Source organism: Amphimedon queenslandica, unplaced genomic scaffold, assembly GCF_000090795.2.
Source record: "Amphimedon queenslandica unplaced genomic scaffold, v1.1 AMPQUscaffold_13088, whole genome shotgun sequence".
NCBI classification, from domain to species: Eukaryota; Metazoa; Porifera; class Demospongiae; order Haplosclerida; family Niphatidae; genus Amphimedon; species Amphimedon queenslandica.
The window spans coordinates 14970-36500 of NW_003546676.1; the positions used below are offsets into that span (position 1 = coordinate 14970).

The window sequence follows — 21531 nt, forward strand, 5'->3', positions numbered from 1 at the left end:
AATAATTCTTGCTTAAAGACTATAGCCTTCTAAATATTAGTTGTTCTTCATTGCCAGTACACTCTTTGATTCCACCACACAGAGCTCTATACCTGCTAAAAACAGGCACCAATAACAAGAGAAGGATAGATTGGGGTGGCAACAATATATGTGACCATAGGTACCTTATGGCGGATTTTTAAATTCATCGTTATAATGAAAAATATCAACCTGTGAGTGCTCTATTAGACAATTACTGTTTCTAAAAGTTACATAGTAACTTTTTGCATTCTCTGGAGTAATTTCATGATAAATGGAGCTCAGAAAGTTAGGTTTTTAAGGCTGTAAAGACCAATTTTCCTATCCGCCATAAGGTACCTTTTGTCAATTATGGTCACATTTTATCTTTGACTAATCCATCATTTATCATCAAGTTATAATCAGGCTAATGTATTCTTTAATTGAAAAAAAATTCTGTAATTGAAAACACTATAATATGCATGTTGTAAGTGATTAACCAATAATTATTAAAAATTTGTTGAGTTCCATTTCCTATTCCTGGCTTTCTACTTTAATTACTACCCTTGCATAGGTGCCAGTTTTGACGAACCAAATGTTAAACAACACAAAATGACAATTCAGCTGCTGGCATGAACAATGCACATTATTTTAGCTGTATCAACAAAGCATTTGAAATAGTCTGTGTGTGTGGAAAATCCATTGAATGCACTAAAATCCATTGTTTATCATTATACAGTACTGTACATGTATATGTTTGTTCAACCCACAGTTTCATATTCTTCAATGTTATTCTGTTCTCCATTGATTTTATGCTTGCTCTCACTCTAATCATGTCATGTAAATGAAATACAAGTGGGAATTATGCATGTACACCATGTACATCTAATTCATCTCCCCTTTCAGTGATGGACTAAATCCTGTTCTTTGTTTGACTGGGTGAAGTCACGACTCCCGTGAATATTTGGATTTGTCCGTTTTCAAGTGGATTCATCAATATTGACGGTAATGTACAAGTATTATCGAGCTAATTTGAACACTTTTGTATTCCATTTGTTGTGACGGACCAAATCCTGTTCTTTCTTTATATGTTTACTATGCATATTACATTCATCATGAATGAAATGTTTTATTTGTCGTTCCGTGTTATTGTTTAGATTGGCTCTGTACATGCATGACACTATTTTACAGTACTGATTTTGTTATTTTGTTATTTCACCTAGATTAGGTATACCATTATTGCTGCATTGCAATTGTTGTAATGTCAGTACTTCATTGCTATTATAACTGAAATTAACATTGTGTTTTAGAATGTCGATTAAGTCAATTTAAATTCCATTGCACAACATGTACATGTCATGTACTTAAAAAAAATTTCTCAGTCATGCTTATTGACAACATGCATGCATTAGTGTCATAATTTTATATATTTTTTGTATTGTACTATAGATTAGGAAATTTCCTTTGTTAATTTTTTTGTTGTTGAAACAGTTCACCAAGTTTGCGCAAACAAAAATGTACTATGTAGCAAATAGTATGAATACAAAAATATTTAGTTGTGCACCCATGCACTGACAAGGCTCTTCTAAAAGCTTTAACAAGGACTGGCGCTGTCAGCTAAGACACTCCTTGTCAGTTGCAGGGCTGTCACCAATAAATTTCATCCAATAGCTGTACAAAGTTGTTGCTAGTTATACCATAGTCATAATTGTACATACATGTAAGCACGTCTTTTGCTCTTAGCATGCTGGTTAGCTGATTTAGTTATAATAATTTTTTGTTAAAAAACTAATGTACAATTATGTGCCTTGCTGGTCCACCCTGTTGTTCTAATTTATCTTGAGAACTTGTTTTATAATAATAATTAATTAACCTTTTATAGTTACAATAAATATTAACAATTAGAATTATAAACAATTCATTACTACAATGTCATGGAATCATACAGTAAATTGAAAACAAAAGATTGTAGAGCTAGTCAACTTTGTAAAAGTAGTACTCTCAATGAAGTTTTTACGAACCTATTAAGGTACACACATAATATTTAATTTGATACACGTAAATCTACATGTAGCTACACACACTGAAAAAGGTGGAATGATGCTTGAAATGCTCAGAAGGCAAAACTCAAAGTTTGCTATAGTGCATGTCACATTCTATTAATCAATAAAAACAAATAATTAATGAATAAGTAGAAAATGCGATTGTGTGATACTACAGAATTATCACTACTGCACCTCTCATGAAATGGAGTAAATAACACGACTCTTGTAGAGTTGTACATGGTAACATGCAAATATTAAAATAAATAAACAAGGAGTGTAGATATCACAGCTAAAACCTTATCAATGCAGCAAACACTATATTGATTTTTGACTCGTGAGTAATGAAACTGATTCTATACAATCATCATTGCTATAAGGCAATCACCATAAAGCTATTGTAGGTCAATTTAAATTAAAAACTATTTTGCATGTTGTATTGTTCTGATTCTTTCAATGCTCTATTTACCTTTAAGTTATAGCAATTTAATGGATACATGTATATTTGTTCCTACAGCACTAGTTTGTAAAGTACTCCTCCCATTGAAGTGTTTTTGCACACACACACACACGCACTTATCAACCATCATAAATTCTGTTCATTTTAGGATAATTGATAGTTAAAAAGTAATTGACCCATTATTTCTGGTTTTTGGTAGTTCTATAATTTACCCAGTATCTAGAAATTTGTATACTAAAATAATAGTTGTATTGGCTAAAATAACAATAGTATGTAGTACACAATACTTGTACATTATTTGTCCATATTTCTATTTTGTATAACTGCTCCTCTATTTTTCTTATCTTTCTGCTCTTTATCTGGATATGTGTGATGATGGTGCATGATTCCATTTAACTGTACAAGAAATCTTAATTTGAAAATAATGTTGTTACATAAGTTGCGCATATATGGAGGAATCCAATCTGTTAGATGGACAATGCCCTTTCTAAGTCAACTTAGTACATTCGAGTTGACAATGTCACTCAAAAATATAAATTCATTTGCATTGGACCACCTTTATCGTCTTCTGGTTCTTCTAGGTGCTTCTGTGAACGATGGAGCAAGTAAAATGGTAGAATACCTTCATTGGCATGCATAATTGTAATAATAAAATCAATTTTTGAATTATTCAAAGTTAAAGTAACCATTGCACATGACTCTCTTTTTAGGTTACACTTTAATGAAGTACAACACCACAAGGAGAATGACAAACTATATAGTGAAACATTTTGGTTTTTTTTCTATTGCAACAGAAAAAAGAAAGCAAGAGGAAAAAAGCTATGAACACTCAGTGTTTTTAGTTATTTTTGAAAAAGCCTTAGGGCATAAAAATATTTCTGAGAGAAATAAATTATTTAAAATGACATTTGCAATTTGTTATGCAGTTAACTTACGGAGATATAATGTATACATATTTACTTGCAGAGTTTGCAGCTGTTGGAATTTGCTTAATTATATAATTTAGCAAGTTATGGAACACAAACGGGCCTTTGACAACTGTTTAGCAGTACAGTGCTATACATATGAGCAGGCATTCAATGACAAGAAGTTGATGGCAACTTACAGAAAACTTGTCATTTCTGATGGACGTAATTCCAGTCACACATCTTGTCCAATTAGCTGGGCTTTCCCTGGAAAATAAGAATAATACATTAATGTTTGATACAAGTAAGAGGGAACCATGCCTAAGCTTATCAAAGTGGTTATATCTTAACAAGCACACAAGTTTTGCAAACATTTCTCAGTACAAAAAAACAGCTTGTTTGGACTGAGCAGAGAAAAGGTAAGCTGCTGAGCAGACTCCACCATTGCAGAAACTGAAAGTGTTACTCAGATAAAAGAGTGGGGCTCAATCAAGCTCTTCAGTAGCAAAACAATGCGACTAAAGTACTGAACTGGATCGTGGAAACTCCTTGAATAGAGAAAACAGTGATCACAGAACTCTACAACAAATAATATAATGCATGACATAAAATAATGCAGCAGCAGAATTTGCTATTTCATTATGAACGTGCATTAGATAATGCATGTAAAACTCTAGCTTTAGATGCCCAAATTTAATCCTTCGTGTACATGTAAGATAAGAGGAGCTTACAGCAAACAAAATGAGAGTGACAGCCATCTTATGTAGAGTAAAATGCCACACCCACCTTTCTTGCCACCAAAAGTCATGAATATAGTCACTAAAGTCATATTCACTAGCGCAATAAGTATATTCATAGCAATATATTAATTCTGTGACTTACTTGCAAACAGTTTTTTGAAAAATATAAAATTAATAGAATTATTTATGACAGCAATACAGCATCAAGTAATAGAAAAATTGCAGTGCTATATCAAGAAATCAATAATGGCAAGTTTCCCAGTTGCTTATTGGTTGAAATCCTTGCTTTGCAAACGCTGCCGTACACTAGGCAAATGAGAACATCAAATTTCTGTGCAACTGAGTCTGGAATGACAAAAGGGAGATAAAATGACCTAGTTCCAAGAAGAGTTAAGTTCTTACAGAATCAAAAGTTATGCAGCAATAATTTTTTAAAATATTTTAAGTTCAATAAACTATAATTAATAAATGACTCAATTTAAAAATTTGAAAAGTGTAAAAGTTGTTTAACTTTTTATTTCCTTTATAATAGTATTAATGAAATAATTATTAAAATCGGGCTTGGATATTACCTTAAAGCATTTTGCTTTGCTGAACAATTCATCATTTGAACATTATAGTATTGTAATTTCTATTTCTCCTTTTGCGCTGCAAAATAATTGACTTTTTTGTTGTTAGTAATGATATATTTATACATTTAAAAAGTCCTATTTATTAAAATTTATAGTTTTTAGTCACATTTCCTCCTGGACCTCCACCCCTTCTGCCCCTGCCACATCTTCTTGGGGCTCTAGGTAAGTTCATGTACTGAAATGGAAGAGATTATTATTTTAGAGTATTGGTAACACCTTACGATTTGCCTATTTAGGCTCCTGAGTTGCTTCATAATTAGCAGCCTCTGCTGTTGCAGAGCTGCTATGCCTAAGGCAGCATGAGGTGGTGGAGGGGCTGCTAATGGAGGAGCAGGAATTCAAGGTGGTGGAGGACCTCCATGAACACCAGCACCTGGTGGTGGTGGTGGTGGAAGACCTCCATGACCACCAGCATCTGGTGCTGGTGGAAGACCTCCATGACCACCAGCAACTGGTGCTGGTGGAGGACCTCTATGGCCTCCACCCACAGCAACTGGTGGTCATGGTGGTGGAGGTGGTGGAGGAGGACCTCCATGGCCTCCACCGGCACCAACTGGTGGTGGTGGAGGGCCTCCATGGCCTACATCAGCTTCTGGTGCTGCTGGAACATCCATTATTACTACAAAAAAATGAGGTAGCTAGATCTATAACTGCAAGTTTGATGGACTAACTTTCTGGACAATAAAATGCAGTGCGAGAGAGAGAGAGAGGTTGAGAGAGGGAGGGTAAGAGACAAAAATTATGTTAAGAGATTTTGTCAGGAGAAAATATATTAAAGAACTTAATTAGGCTCATTGAAGTCACAGTAATGAATAATAATTAGCCTAGCTATGAATTTATTAATGATTCAATTTTTACATAATTAGCAATTATAATACCATAGGTCGGGATATATTCGCGGCTGCTTATTTTCGCGATAATAAAAACTAATAAAAATGTTCAATTAAATACCATGGAAACCAATTGATTGTTGCTATGACAATAAGACCACGTGTTATACGACTACAGTGTTCAGCAGCTATTTATCTATTCTTTAGCAGCTGTAGTGGGAGCCATCCAGTTCTCCATCCGCTATCTTCTTGTATGGACCACTACCTAGTACCTTCGAGCTCTTCGCTGCAAATCCTTGCCGCTCCACTTGCTGGTGATAATTAACCACGCCCAAGTCAATAAATGGGTACGGGTGGAGAGTCCCAAGAATGGGCCAAGATACAGCGAGGCAGAGTGAAGAGAGTAGCTCCGGTTGAAACAGCTCCAAAGAGACCAAGGATTAGTAACAGCAAGAAGAACAACAGCCCAAGAACACTGCCACAGAGTCCTTTGCTATTAATATCGCTGATTTTTCAATTAAAATTGCATTTGGTAACCATGGTAATTGCTGAGTGCGGGAAAAAATCGCGAAAATAAGCAGCCGCGAATATATCCCGACCTACGGTAACTGTTTTTATAATGAGGTAAGTTCCCATGACTCTAATTTAAAAATTTTTCTTCCAGTAATAACTGATAATCTTTTTAACCTAAAAATGAATGACAAAATTATTATGATTAATAATTAATAAAATTTAATAAAAAGTATGGAAACAAGTAAATAAAAAAATTTTCTTTTAAATAAGAAAAAGTAGGGTTGTCAAAAATTAAAGGAACAAGGGGGTTGAGTTCATTCATAATAATAATTATTAGTTCCATTAATAATAATATATGTTAATTAATAAAACTGATATTTAATGATAAAAATAATTGAAAAAATTCAACCCTACTTTGCAGAAGATGATGTATGCCGAAGGAATACACTGGGCCGAGGGCCATACAATATTTTTCTTTTATTGTATGGCGCTGGGCCCAGTGTAATCTTTCAGCATACAATCAGTGATCTTTTATAGTTCTACTTTTGTTATTAAAGTATAATTATAATGATTATATTTCTGCAAAGTAGAAATATAAATTTGTGAGGAATGACAAAAATGATTCACAATCATCCGTACTCACATGATTGTCATTCAAGTGAATGAAATGATTGTCATTATCATTTAAATTGTACTCTGTATATTTCATTATTTTAATATTATTGTTATAGCATGTAGCACATACCAGTGACTGTATTCTCTGTATGAAGTGTTTGAATGTGCTTTCATAGGCTGTCCCACTATATGAAGGAATGTCCACAGAACTGACAGTACACTATGTCGAAAGGATTGTAGTTTCATGGCATAGTCTTATTAGCCTTAAAGATGACGTGTTTCTAAACTCTGAAAATCACCGTAGTTGCAAATGTAGATTAGTATTGACTCTGAAGGTTACGTGAGAGAGAGAGAGGTAGCTTAGAGTGGGTGTAAGAGAAGGAAAGGGAGCTACACCTTAATTGGGGATTTTAATGTTTTTTGGCCGTAGTTGCTATAGGTGTTGCTAAGGAAGAATGCAGATAAGTTGCTAAGTGATTGCAGCTGGAACTGGGATATGAATCACTGTGTTCCAGCTGCATTCCCTTGGCAACATATCCGCAATCTTCCTTAGAAACACTAGATCTATTGTGTATCTATAGCATCACAGCAATCAGACAAAAGGTGGAACTACATTTGTGGTAATTACCTCATCAGGCACATCTTCCAACTCATCCTTCAGTTCAGGCAAAAAAATCAACTTCATTGATGCTACAGTGGAAGGTGATAGCCATTTGTTAAGAATAGTTGGATTTGGTAAAATAATAGTGGAAAAGTTACATCACATAGAACGAAAAATTTTAAGAAACAAGGTTAAGTAGGATTCTGAACGACCATGAAAAATACGAATTGAAAATCCTACTCGTGACGCAAATTCCACTCTACACTGTACTTTTAATGTTATTATGTAAGAATTACCAATGACCTTGCAATGTAGAGTAGAATTTGCATCACAAGTTGGATTTTCGTTTCGTAATGTCGTTGATCGTTCAGAATCACACTTAACCTTGTTTCTTTAAATTTTTCATGCTCTTGTTTGTGTTGATTTGTTATATTATTTTTTTATTTGCCATTTTAATGCTTGTTAATTTTACACAAACAATAATTTTCTTTATTATTATTATTATCATTGTTATGACTTTACATCATTTATGAGAAATAGACATGCTGAAGGAATATCAACTATCTTGATGAAAAGCGAAATTATTACTAGTCTTCACACAAGTCCTTGTTCAAAAAGCTGTGAGCTGAGTGTCCATCTTCCCTGCAATGTTGCAGCTATTCCTATTCTTCCAGGCTGTTGCCATTCATACTATCATTGCATATCATAACATTAATTAATTGTTTGTTTTTTAAATGAAATAAAGTCACACACTTGGTAAAACAGTAACATGTACCTTCTTTTAGCTGGAAACCTCCACTAAAGTATGGTAGTAGTTGATTCTAAGCATAGCTTGGTAAAAAATTAATTGCTTCTTCCAGAGCTGCAGATCTGACATTGCACAACCACATCCAAACTTTGCAGCACATGCTTCTTTAATTAACATAATGGTGGCATGCAGCTAGGATGCCTCTATCCAGCAGTCACAGACTCACTTTTTCTTTACTTGAAGAATGATCTGATGGGACATGGACCAGCACATAGACGGTTGGAGTAGATAGGTGTAAAAATTATCTTTGTAGCACCAACTGATACTGAGATACACACAGACAACTGCATTGACAAGACTCACTTTCTTGATGATAATGATGATGATAATGATGGTGAAAAAAGGTGGCTGAACAAAACGGCTGATTCGCCTATTTTTGCTTTTCTTAAAGATGACGTCTAGATTGATGCTATGGGTACCAATTGAGTCCTCTGGTTAAGATTAGGTCCTCTCTATAAAGTCTGGTAAGCATTGGAGCTCGTTTTCCTGGTATAGCAAGGCTGCAAAAGTTGTGGCAGCCATTTTGTTTTGGGGTGAATCCTACATAGTAATGCTACTGCATTACTACTATGTTCATTATGGTGTGATCATGAGTTTGTCGTATCATGTTAAAACTCATATGGTTTAGAAAATGATATTGATTGTGAATCATTGTTGTCTTTTATCAGTGGCGGAGCTGAACCCGGGCCCACACGGGCCTAGGCCCGGGCATCAAAGTTCTGTAATGAGATTCATTAGATGCAATGTAAACAATTTCTTGCCCAAAGTTTAGATAAAGCCAACCACAAGCCCCACCAGAGTACTAACAAGTGCATACAGGTGCATATAAGCAATTAGCAAGTATTTTCAATTAAAATACCCAAAGAAAATTAAAAAGCATCTATGGAAAAAGCTTAAAACAGGACACACCGACATCCGGGCCCGGGCATCAAATTAGTTCCAGCCCCGCCACTGTCTCTTACGTCAGAAGTTGATGAATTTTAGCATTTGGTCCCTCAAAGTTGTCTACGAATAAGAATAAAGAGGACTGTACAAAAAGTAAAGTAATAGAATTGCAGGTGTGTTGTGCTTTGAATGACAAGCAGGAAACTCAATCGCCACTCAATTTCACTCCGTACCATATGTGTACCTGAATATTCATTTTGTCTATCATATGATGCTGACACTAGTTATCCATTTGAGTTTTCTTTAGAACTAGGAGAACCAACAGTACTTTCTGCTCTTTAAGATGCACCAATATGCACTTTCATTACTAAAGGCAAGTACTTCTTTAATCATATACGAACAAGGATGTAAAACATAATTACATCTACATGTATATCTTATAAGTTATGTATACAAAACAGCTAGTAATTAATGACTTGTCTGTTTATTATATAGAATCACCCCCTTATTTTAAATGTGAACATCACAATGAAACTACAACTAAAAAAATATCAACCAAAGATGTCATCAAAACCAGACAACTTTTAATACATTGCCTTGTACCAACTGCTTCGTCATCATCTGTGTCAACAGCTGTATTCCAAAATCAGATTGAATATTTATCGATGTCTCAAACTCCCTGTGATAAATACCCCTTGCTAAAGGAAATGGACACAAATGATGGAAAATATTGGGTAAATAGAATTAATGCACACACAGCAATAAAATGCAGGATTTGTGAAAAATTATTTCCTACAAAGATTTTGAAACAATCGACAATTTTCACTGCCACTTTTAATAATTTAGCAAACCTACAGGCAGGGATGGATCTAGGATTAAATTTTTGGTGGGCACTGATGATGTAGGTGGGGTAATTAGTGGGTGTGGGCAACAAATCCTGCATTAAAGTCAAAATTTGGAAGATTTAGCCAGTTAAAATGAGCTCCTTTGTGGTTTACAAATTGTTTTTATAGTCATGCTTCACAGTAGTTTATATTAAAAAGTTAATTTTAAATTACTGCACAAAATTTTTTTGTGGGCCTGGTCCAGCCAGACCAACCCTTAGATCCGCCACTGCCTACAGGCAAAACTGTACCAAATAAGATTCATTATTGTAAGAGTAAGACATTTGCATTGGAGAAAGAGTAAGTTTTAGCTGATTTCCACACAAACCACTGGAGGAAAGAGGTGTACGTGGTCTCTAGGTAGTGATACTGTGCTCTTATTCTAGCCTTGTTTCTTGACATCTGAATTATGGAAACCTACGAGTATTTGCTAAACATTGCGACCAGGCATGCTGTGCTTTGTATTACCACATTTACAATCATTTCTGTTTAATTTCAATATTTAATGACTTAAATATCTTCCTGCATTTCGACTAAAAGTATACATGTACTGATAATCATAAAACATCCTCCCACTGGATGAATTAACTAATTTTAACCCAGGCCATGAAAGGGTTAAGAAAGGAAGTGCACCATCTTAATCTTTGGAGGATTAAATAGGGAAGGGAGTTGGTTGTTCTCACGCTTTTAGACGCATCCTGACCTCCTGCTCCTCTGCCTGTTCCATGTGGGGCCAGTACATAAATATGACTCATTTGCTATGACAAATTGACAATTCAAGTACTGAAGGTATAATGATAATTCTGGGACATTTATTATTATGGACAATGACAGGAAGAATTCAATTTAAGCAAGGTGCTGGGGAATGAACTATTCAATAACCTGGCAGTAGCAAGCTTTTAGAATTTTGCAAGGTAAATTGAAGGTCATGGCTGTTGTAAGTGATAAATCATACATAAATTTGTACGAGTAGAGATATCATGCATTTTTAATGTCAGATTATAGAATTCTATATGGATAAAATTCTTTTGTATAACTATAGCTACATAATAAAAATGGATTAATGAGTTAAAAACATAAGGTTTGATTGCACTCCTCCAATATTTTATTGATAATTATAATTAGTAATTTTTCATTATTGACTTTTAATTTTCATAAAAGGAGGAGCACAAACAAAGCCAGATGCAAACGTATAATAGCCTTTTCAAAAAATGTCCTTAAGGAAAGCTATGTCACAAGTTGGTCATAATAGTAATTGAGAAATAATTATGAAAAAGTTTTGGAGGGCACATTGCCCTTTTTCTTATTCATGCGATACAAACTGTTACATACAAGTTGCAGCGAGGGTATGCACTTTAGTGCTCTTGTTAGCATACATTCTATTATTATCAACATTATCATCTTCAGAATCACTATCATCAATACATTCTTCTGCTCTATCAAGACATGATACATCAACAATAACTGTTACATAACAGGTGCCATTTGTATCAACATGGATTGCAATTGGACTATCTAGTTGCTATCAGAATTATCATTAGGATTCAAATGCTGATTCATAAAAATAAATCTGACACAAATCGCTAAAACTATCAACTTCAACTTCCTAATGCTATTTGATGCACGTATCAATACACCTACTGTGACAGATGTTTTTCAAAACTGATTCTAACAATAATTTGAGCAGCATTACATTTATTGTCATATGATATATTCTCAAAATCTACACCTTTCATACTTGATGGCAATATATCAACTATTTCAGGGCTGTAATAAAATGCTTCACAAATTTTTACTAAATAATATTCCTCTGCTTTACTATTTGGTGCAGGTAGTGAGTAAGTAGAATGCAATTTATACAATATTTCACCATGATTATGTTCGTAATAATCTTTATTTAGATGACTCTTATTTTCCTTATTTTAATGCTATTCTTAACTTATCCATTTCATTATCAGATACTTTGTACTTTAAGAATTTGTCTTTTATCACTCGTAATTTTTGTCTCTATTCTCTTAATACCATTTCAAAGAGTTTTGCTTTTGTAGCTGTGGATTTTGCCAATAACATTTCTAAGACATCATTTTTTTATTCAAGGGGTTTTGGCAAAAAGTTTTTTGATTATTCCAAGGCGTTTAACCTTTTTGGCACAGGATTCATATTGTAACAATCATTTGAATATTTTATTTTTGAACTTAAGTATCCTTCTTCCAATTTTTACATTTTTGCAACATATAACCTGGGTTGAGTGCATGCAACTGCTTTGGATATGCTAACTTATACTTTTTACTAATTTTATCAGCAATTCTTGCTTTGCTTTGACCCTGTAACATTGCGTTATGTAATATGCTCTGGCATTTGAACTATTTTCTATATAAAACCTTCCATTTGCTTTGTTTTTTATGTTTTACCTTCTTTCTTTTAATTTGGCCCCAGTTAAATTACTCTTCCTTCTTCTACTTTCCTTTCTTACAATTAACACTGCAACAATTGCACTTAGAACTAAAACTATAAGACGTACCATAACACCAAGTATGGACGAAAAATGCTACTGGCAAATTTCATGCTCATCATTGTAAACACAAGCACTTAATCTTCATATCCACCAACGTTATTACAGTACTCTCCAGATATTAGTTGCAGCTGACAATAGTATCTGCAAATTACAGAGCAGCTAAATGTAAAAGTCACTCTAAGTTGAGAAAGAAGTATGATATCATTTTTATTTAATTTTATTTACCTATTAGTTCCTATAAGCACTGGTACTCTGTGCACTGCTTACTAGCAAGCAGAAGATGTGGCACAAATAATAGAGCAATATTCAGCGGTACTATACTAGAGAAGACTGGTAGTGGTAGTGAGACTATAGTAGGGTCACACTGACTTTGATCAGCTTATTATTCCAGTTGTTGTCATATGAAAGTAGCTGTTAATTGTCACATAAGTGTTTGTTTATAATAGCTTACCCACAATGAATATAATTATGAGACGGATTTTATTATAAATTATTATTATTTTTTAAAATACAGTAAAGTCAAGTAATATAATTAGTCAGGTGTATTCATAATTGTCATTACCAACCACAGCATCATTTGGAGAGGTAGGATTGAAGTGACGCCTTCACTACAGGCTTTATACGATCGGACTCATCACTGAAGTAACTCTAACATTAGAAAGAAATTCAGGTGCACAAAATGGTTCCCTTCCATCAAGACAGTTATTTTTACTAAGCAGAAGGTCCCAAATTCATCTCTGAATGTAACTTTAGTCAGGCCCATTTCTCCTGTGATCCGTTGTTACTTTTCCTCATGGTTATGAATAATAATAAGTTCCATAGTATAAATTTTTTGTTTTTTTTCAAGGTACGTACAAAATCCTAGGCTTCAACAAAGTCAACTAAAAGATATGGTTCATTGTAGCTGCTTGTTAATTTATATCGTTCTTTTCATTTCTATTTGTATATGTGGCCAAAAAGAGTCCAATAAGTCAGCTATACTCATCTTTTCATGCCTTTTTAGTTATATCTCACCCCATGCCTTCTTTCCTGCTAATATCTCTTGTTCTTGGTGGTCCATGTCGTGTACCGTTGGTCGCTATTTTGTTTTATACACCTACGTGTTCACCACGAGTGGGCGATATTTGTCAAGTGCTCTTTAAGTGCCCAAGTGCTTTGATTTTTCCCCCTTTTCTACAACTGCGCTCTAGTTGAATCATGTATCAAAATACCGGCTCTTCAGAGAAAAATACAACAGCAAAAAACCGCTGTCTTTAGCATGTAAAATAAGAAAGTTATTCAAAATCTAAGTTGACAAAGTCAGTGTGATCCTAGTATAGTCACTATGGCAAATCTGCGCATGCGCAATATTGTTTTAAAATGGAAACTGAAAACCAGGTGTGTCATATCACGTCCAATAAATACTTTTGTTTTGCACAAGACGTAAAATGAGACTAAAAACTAAGTCTGTGGTCCTTGACCAAAGCCTGAAGAAATGGTGTGAAGGCCATTCAGAGCAGTTTTTTGGCCTAAAAGATTAGAGGGGCCATGGAAGATGACAGAAGCAAGAAAAGTCCGAAGACTTTTGCAGAAATTTCAATTTGGGCCTATTATCCAGAATCGCTCCAGCTGTATTATAAACCATTTTAATGGTAACAAAAGAATCGCTCAGTGAAGGAGAGCACATCCAAGCCGTTTACAAGGCTGTTCAAGAACAGTTAAGGGTTTGAAATATATTAATTTGGTCACCATCTGAAATAATCAACCACAACCCTGTGTATAGGCTACAGCCTATATAATATTTATGTGTACAATTTTACAGCCTACTAATAAGAACAACCATACAACGCCATTACACATTGGCCCTGCAACTCCTGCCTTATATGATGCAGTGGTCCTCTGAATTTAATGTCCATTTACGGGTAATTCATTCTTTACTTGATCATTAGCATGGTAAATATATGTACATGTGTACGTGTACATGCCGTAATTGAAGTTTTGTATCACATACATGAATGTACATTACTCATGAAGTCTCCATTTCTTTGTCCCTACTTTCCTTATGCCTCTTGTTATATGCATGCATACCGTATAGTGGGATACTTTGGAGGCAGTTAAGTTTGGTGAATTTGGCGTTCAGATTGCCATTCACCAAAATAAAAATCTTCCATTTTTAAGCCATTATAAGCATGCTTAATGGCTTGGGGCCACATTTAGCAATTTGCCAAATTTAACTCGATTCCTCCAAAATTTCCCACTACATGGTAACTTTCTTGACTACAGTGTCATACAACATGATTCATACGAAGAATTATATTACATTTATATTCTTTGCGTACACTATACAACGTACAGATATACACTAGTTGTATAGTTTAGTTTATTTTTACCCAATTACACCTATTACACAGAGGCGTATTTTGGGGGGGCTGAGGGGCTTGAGCACCCCCTCAGAGCTAGGCTCAGGAAAAATTACTGAATTCCTGGACTCTTCCATGACTACCAAGGCTCTTAACAAAGTTATCTAGCCCCCTGATCATGATTTCAGCAGTTTCTAGTGCTTTTAGGAGCAATCAGAAGTACCAGTAACATAGTAGTATGCTTGAAATGATTTTGGCCCCACCCGTACTTGACAAAAATATAGGAAAAGGCCGTTTTACCACCGTAAAAGTGGGTGTGGGTCAAAATCGCGGCGCGCACCTTTAGCACCCTCCTTCCCCGATTCCTAGATACGCCCCTGTATTACAAATACTTAAAACTTACTGTTGAATGCACATAAATGTACTCAATCTATATTTATGCTTTTTCATTTTACTTCTTTGTTCTCTCACTTAAAGCTGCATGACTGGCAGCTGTGCAATCGTACTATTGGGCATTGACAGAACTTTCAAGAAAATCATTTTACATAATGTAAACAAACAAATTACATTTCAGCTGAAAGAAACTATTCTTCTTATAAATAGTTTTCAGTTTTACAATGTACTATTGTTACTGATTGTACTATAAAAAGAATAAATGAGTCGATAAATAGCTTGATGACAAAACCAAACTCACCAACTGTACATAAGGAATGAGGGTGGAGCAGGCTCGGCCCAGACTAGTGGAACAGCAGCTCAGACTCAGAGAAGTGCCATTGGAAGGTTTAAGTGGCTGGTCACCTTCACCTTCTTCCTCGCCTCATCACCCTTTCTTAGACAGTATATATATGTATATATAGCATTCTTATAAATGCTGACGAAAACTAGAAGAATCGCCAGGACTATTATTATTGAAGTTGCTGCAGTATCTCAGTAGGCTCAGGCTGCACCTGCTGCCTTATAGATCATCTCATGACTTCTAAATAGAAGGATTAGCGTAAGAACATGTGTAACAGGTTAAAAAATATTCCTGTAATTGATTTCACCACCTTGCAAGTACAACTTTGTCATTATTAAGATTAATAGAAGTTCTCTCTAGCTTATAATGCTTCTAGAGAAGTCTTTAGACAGCATCTATATGTTCTCTTGCTGTTAGAAAGCTCTTAACTTTGTCCCATGTGTAAGCCACCATTTTTTTTGCCGTGGACACACCCACTCACGTAAAGGAGCATGGGCGGATGGTTGCCAAGGCTTCTTATTTCTCCAATACAATGTGTATAGAAGAAATGCAAGTGTGGACTTACAAATTAATATATATATAAATAAATATATAAAGATAGCGCGACGGTGAAATCAATTATAGGAACGACCTGGGGGCTACACCCCGAGGTTGTTAAGAAGCTAAGTTTTAGAACTATTAATTCAAAAACTTACATTGTTCTTTCACTAAAGAGTTTGTAGTAAATATAATGTCCCCCGTTGAATAGCGCAGCCATATGCTAACTGCATGATGTGGGGTACAGCCAGCTAATGATAGCAACTCAAGCTAGTTAGGACGTGCAGTGACGTAGGCTGCGTAATGAATTTGTTTATTTCAGTGTCAAACTAATTCATTAGGCAGGCTACATCATGCCCTGCATTCTGCCAGCACGCTGTATCACTTATGAGGTTACTCAGCTCTGAAGCATCCCTCCTTGTACTTTTAATTTTAGGATCTAAATAGATGCGGTTCTCGAATTTTAATTAATTTTCCATTACAATTATGATGCCGACATTGCATGTGTGAGTGCTACCATTGTCACACCAGAAATTGCTTACAACTTTCAGCTTCACAATTACCTCACTCACAAACTTGCAGGATCAGAAAATCAATGTTTAATGTATCTTATTAAAAGGTTTATGTTTTAAATGACTGAATAAATGAATAATAAAGAAGTAGATAAATGACAAAATTGATTAAATATGAATAATTCAATTGTCAATACGAGGTTTCATACTTCTTATGAAGTTGTTTCTTTTATATAGGTCAAATTAGTCTCTGGTAGCTTCATAAGATGTTGTTCCATCTCCAGAGATGCAATTTGACACTTTAATTAATTCCAGATAATGTCAGTACACAGTTTGAGTGTTTTGTTCTCAACTTAATTAGTTAGAACTATGTCAGCACTAGCTATAGGACTTCTCCCCCTAAGCAGCTGAAACATAGAACAATATGAGCACCTAGTCTCGCCCCGCCCCTTCGTTAACTATGGAGAATGGGTCTTGAGACACTGCTAGACTAAACTTGTGCCACAATTTATTATGTGACTGTCACATGATCTAAAGAAAAAGATGGTGAAGAAGAGCAGAGATGAGTACGAGTGCAGAGACAAGAAAACGCTGCAAAAGGAAAGCGTAGAGGCTGCTTTGCTGATTTGTGCCACTTGGCTTAGGTACGAGACTCTCTTAGAGGAGCAGAAGCGCACCGTTGTTTCCTTTGTTGAACATAATGATGCATTTGTAACTTTTCCAACTGGCTTTGGTAAATCGTTGTTACTTTTGTCTTCCTCTCCTTTTTGATATACTTTACAATAAAACCTCTTGGTCAGTGGCTCTACTAGTCAGCCCACTAAATGCTCTCATGTCTGATCAAGTACAATTATTGAAATCTAAGGGGATATCAGCTGTTTTTTGTGAGTACGGTGACAAGGAAGAACACAAATCTCTAGTATCAGGCGTAACATTTCAAATTGTTTTTACTCCTGAAATTCTTTTTGATAAGAACTGGACAGAATTTTTTCGTAGTGCATCATTGCATGACAGATTGGTGGCTTTTATTGTGGATGAAGCTCACTGTGTAAAGAAATGGTAAGGATATGCCTTGTATGTTGCTACTTTTTAATATCTTTATTTATAGGGGTAAAGATTTTCGGAAAGATTATAGTAAATTGAGTGGTTTGCATGGATTATTGCCATCTGGTGTTCATTTTGTGGCCCTTACAGCCACTGCATCCAACTTCACTAGAAATGAAGTAATTCGTTCACTTGGGATGACTAAACCTGTCATGATTACTAGATCACGGACAAGCCTAATCTGTACTACAGTGTTATGGAACAAACGGAATCCATTGAGGATACTTTCAAGCCTGTAATTGAGGAGCTACACAAATTGCAACACAATACCAACAAGACAATATTATTTTGCAGAACTTATCAAGACTTTTGTGATTTATGTCTCACTTTTCGTTCTTCCTTAGGAGTTGAGTGGACCGATCCCATTGGAGCACCTGATTATTTTATTTTCCTGATGGTAGAAATGTTTACAGCTGTTATACACCAAGTTTGAAACAATCCATCCTAGCATCATTTTCAAATCCTAGTGGGCATATGCGTATCGTTATCGCTACAGTAGCATTTGGAATGGGGATAGACTGTGCACGTGTGAGACAAATAATTTATTGGGTTTCTCCATCTGATGTCAACTGCTACATTCAAGAAACAGGCAGAGCGGTAGAGATGGTGATAGAGCCTTTCCTGATCTTTATTATTTGAAACGCGACATTGGCGTTATGTTTATATAAGACAGTTTGAAAAACTATTGTACAAATTGATCTACGTGTCGTCAAGAGTCACTTTTTAAATCATTTCAATCATATTCACAATCACAAAAACCCATTGGTTGTTTATGTTGTTATTTGTGTGCAATTGTGTGTGAATGTAGTGTTTGTAAATTTTAAATTAAATTCAGATTTCATCATTGTACTTATGATGAACATTAGATCAACTTTATTTGAAAATAGAAATAATTTACTTAAATTGTGTTATCTTAGTAAATAACTTTGCTAGCCATGGTTCCAGCTCATTCTCAACAACAGTGCCTGCAGTGTTACCCTAAAAGCGTGGAAAACTCTTGTGTTCTTTTGTCAACTGTTTCAAAAATACCAACTTTATTTAGCTCCTCTAAGACTTTTTTCAAGTCCTTACTAAGAGACGGCTTTGTTTCATACCCCGGATTTTGTTTCAGTCCAGTTTTACGGTCGAAATTGTATTTGACACGTTCCAACTTGCCAAGAGACTTACCAAGTCTATCAATAGTATTTTGACTGACATTTGGATGAGAGGTGGCCATTGGCTGATTTGCGATACTTGTTCAAATGAATCCTAAATCCGTCTCCCTTTTTAATTGAATGAATGAATTCTAAGTAAAAGATACCCAGATTCAGCAACTCTTTTCCATATGCTAGAACACAGCCTTTCTCCTTTACATCTTTTCCAATTGTTAGGTCATAGGTATATTTAGCTACAATAGATCTAATAGAAGAAATTACTATATTTAGCCTATGATTACGGTCATGAGATAGAAATTGCTCTTAAAAAATAGGAGATTCGGGCACACCATCGAGTGAATCGAGCTAAAACTCTTTCATGACTATACTCAGTATGTGAGCCTACAAAATTAGCAGAAGGAACTCCTCACATGCAGTTGGATTACTTTTAATCTCACTAGTTACAGTCCGCCGCATTAGGAAATTTCTTAGCTGATAAAGAGTACCAGTGTCTGATCCTGATGATGTTTTATATGACACTTTCCATATGGCCTACAATAATTTTTTTATGTCCATTATGTATTGTAATTTTCAGAAATACTGTTATACCTTCAACAATATAACCTTTGCATGCCAGTTTTCTTGTACTGGAATTATTCCTTCTAGCCTTTCCATGCCTCTTAATTCATTACTAATTTCCTTTTTTCCTCCCGTGGCTCTTTCAACTGTTAACTGGTCTCCACCAAAATGTATGTGATGGAACTCATCAATGTGCACCTAAAGATGCATGTACAGAAATCATTTGAATAGTTATAAATCATAAACTAACTTTGAAATGTTCATTTGTCAATGGATTGAGCAGTTGGTCTTCTGTGGTATGTGATGAAACGTATTACTGTAGATGTGTCATTATAAGCAGTTATCCAGCAGACTGCTACGATCACTTTCAGTAGGCAGAATAGATTTGGAGAAGGATGTACATGTAGTACTGGCATCGCAAAGAGAGGGATTGTCAGCAAGATGTGATGTGTTGCATGGATCTAAGACGGCAAAAGAATGAAAGTAATGTAGTGAAGATGAATGCCTTTCCATGGTTTCATTGCCCGGTTTGACATATTTATTTAAATTGTCTCCAACAAGTTCGAAATAGCGGTGACATGGCTTAGGAGTATTACGTTCCATGTTCTCTTCTGAGGTACATGGTGTCTGAAGATGATTTTTAAGGGTAGCTTGGTGGGGATATAGTAAAAGAGGAAGCATGAGCATCAGAAGCAGTTAAAGAGGAGTTATCAGAACAATGAGATGGAGACAGTAGTACAGGTTGGCCTTCAAAATCAATAGGTAGGTCTGCAGTGATGGTAATATTGGATGTCTGTGGCTCTTCAGAGTAACACGAAACAATATTCAGAGAATTGTTAGTTGTGCTTAATACTGGTGACAGTGGCACAGATGTGCTTTCGAAAGGTTGTTGAGAGAGGGATGGTCGTGAGGTGTCATCAACATTCATAGAGGTGATGGAGATATTAGATGCATGTGCATGTACCTCAGTATCCTCAGGCACTGCTTCATCATTGCTGGCATTATTAGTGTCAGAATTTTTCACTACACTATGTCATGTACATTCATGTTGATTAGTCATAAATGTAGGACAGTCTAATTCATTTACCTCTGAGGCCATAGGTAATCTGATACTATGCTATGCCATTCCTTTACAGGACCATCAAAATTATTACACATTCCATCTATTAACCAAATAGTGCTTTTGTGAGACACAAATTCCATTCTTGTGTAATCGTTGAAACAACAAGATGAGACAATAACATAACAAATGGTCGAAACACTTAACAGTTCAACCATCCAGCAGAAACCTGCTTAGGGGCATGACTGCTAAAAAGCAATACTGAAATTAAACGTTTTACTAAACGTGCTCTCTCGCTATGAGTCTTTACAATTATAGAAGTGCACATATCTATAGCTATCTCTTTCTCTAATCCAGATTTATTCAGTGCTTCGTCAAGGATAGCAAAAAGGAGTGGAGCGGTATTCCTTACACGTGACCTAACTCTAGCCCAATGAAATTGCTCAATTTCACTTATTCATTCATCATGAAAGGATGAATTCCGTTTACATAATAGTCTAAGATCCTTTTGTATCAACTGACCAACTTTCCTGATTGTCATTGCCTTCATTCTTTTATCTTTCAGTACTTCATTAACGATAGCTGTTCTACTCTTTCTTCCAAAAGATTGGCCAACACCTCTCAGAGAAGGCAGTAAACAAGAAAATCGACGCTTGCCTTAAAGGGTAACTGAAATGGTTTATGGAGGTATTTATTTTATTGGCTCAATATGATTGCCTTAACTTTTTAATGAAGTGTGACAACTCCCATTGTTCAAAAAAAATTATTCACTGAAATATGAGCTTTCAAAAATGCCATTTTTGCTTCCTGCCATTTTACTTCCTGTCGGTGGGTGTGGCTCAACGTGACGTCATTTGGGGCAGACTGGTGATTAATCCATTCCTTTATAGGGGGAAATAATCCTGTATTCTTATGCCTAGTAAAGTAATAGCACTAATTTAAAGACTGGGATCATTAGCTCTCATTATTCTAAGCATACAACTACAAGAAAAAGACTCAAAATACAAAACAAGAAGATTCACCAAAGTGTGGTATTATGACTTGTTCTTGCAGTTGCATGCTTAGAATAATGAGAGCTAATGATCCAAGTCTTTAAATTAGTGC

At 35.2% G+C, this 21531-nt stretch overlaps 1 protein-coding gene across 1 annotated transcript; it reads left to right on the plus strand.

Moving 5' to 3' along the window:
* Positions 1–17094: 17094 nt before the first annotated feature.
* On the plus strand, positions 17095–17894 carry LOC100637850 (ATP-dependent DNA helicase RecQ-like). Its single transcript, XM_011408134.1, has 3 exons — positions 17095–17284; positions 17352–17610; positions 17660–17894. The coding sequence occupies exons 1-3, from the start codon at positions 17095–17097 to the stop codon at positions 17892–17894; spliced, it is 684 nt and encodes a 227-aa protein (XP_011406436.1).
* Positions 17895–21531: the final 3637 nt, after the last annotated feature.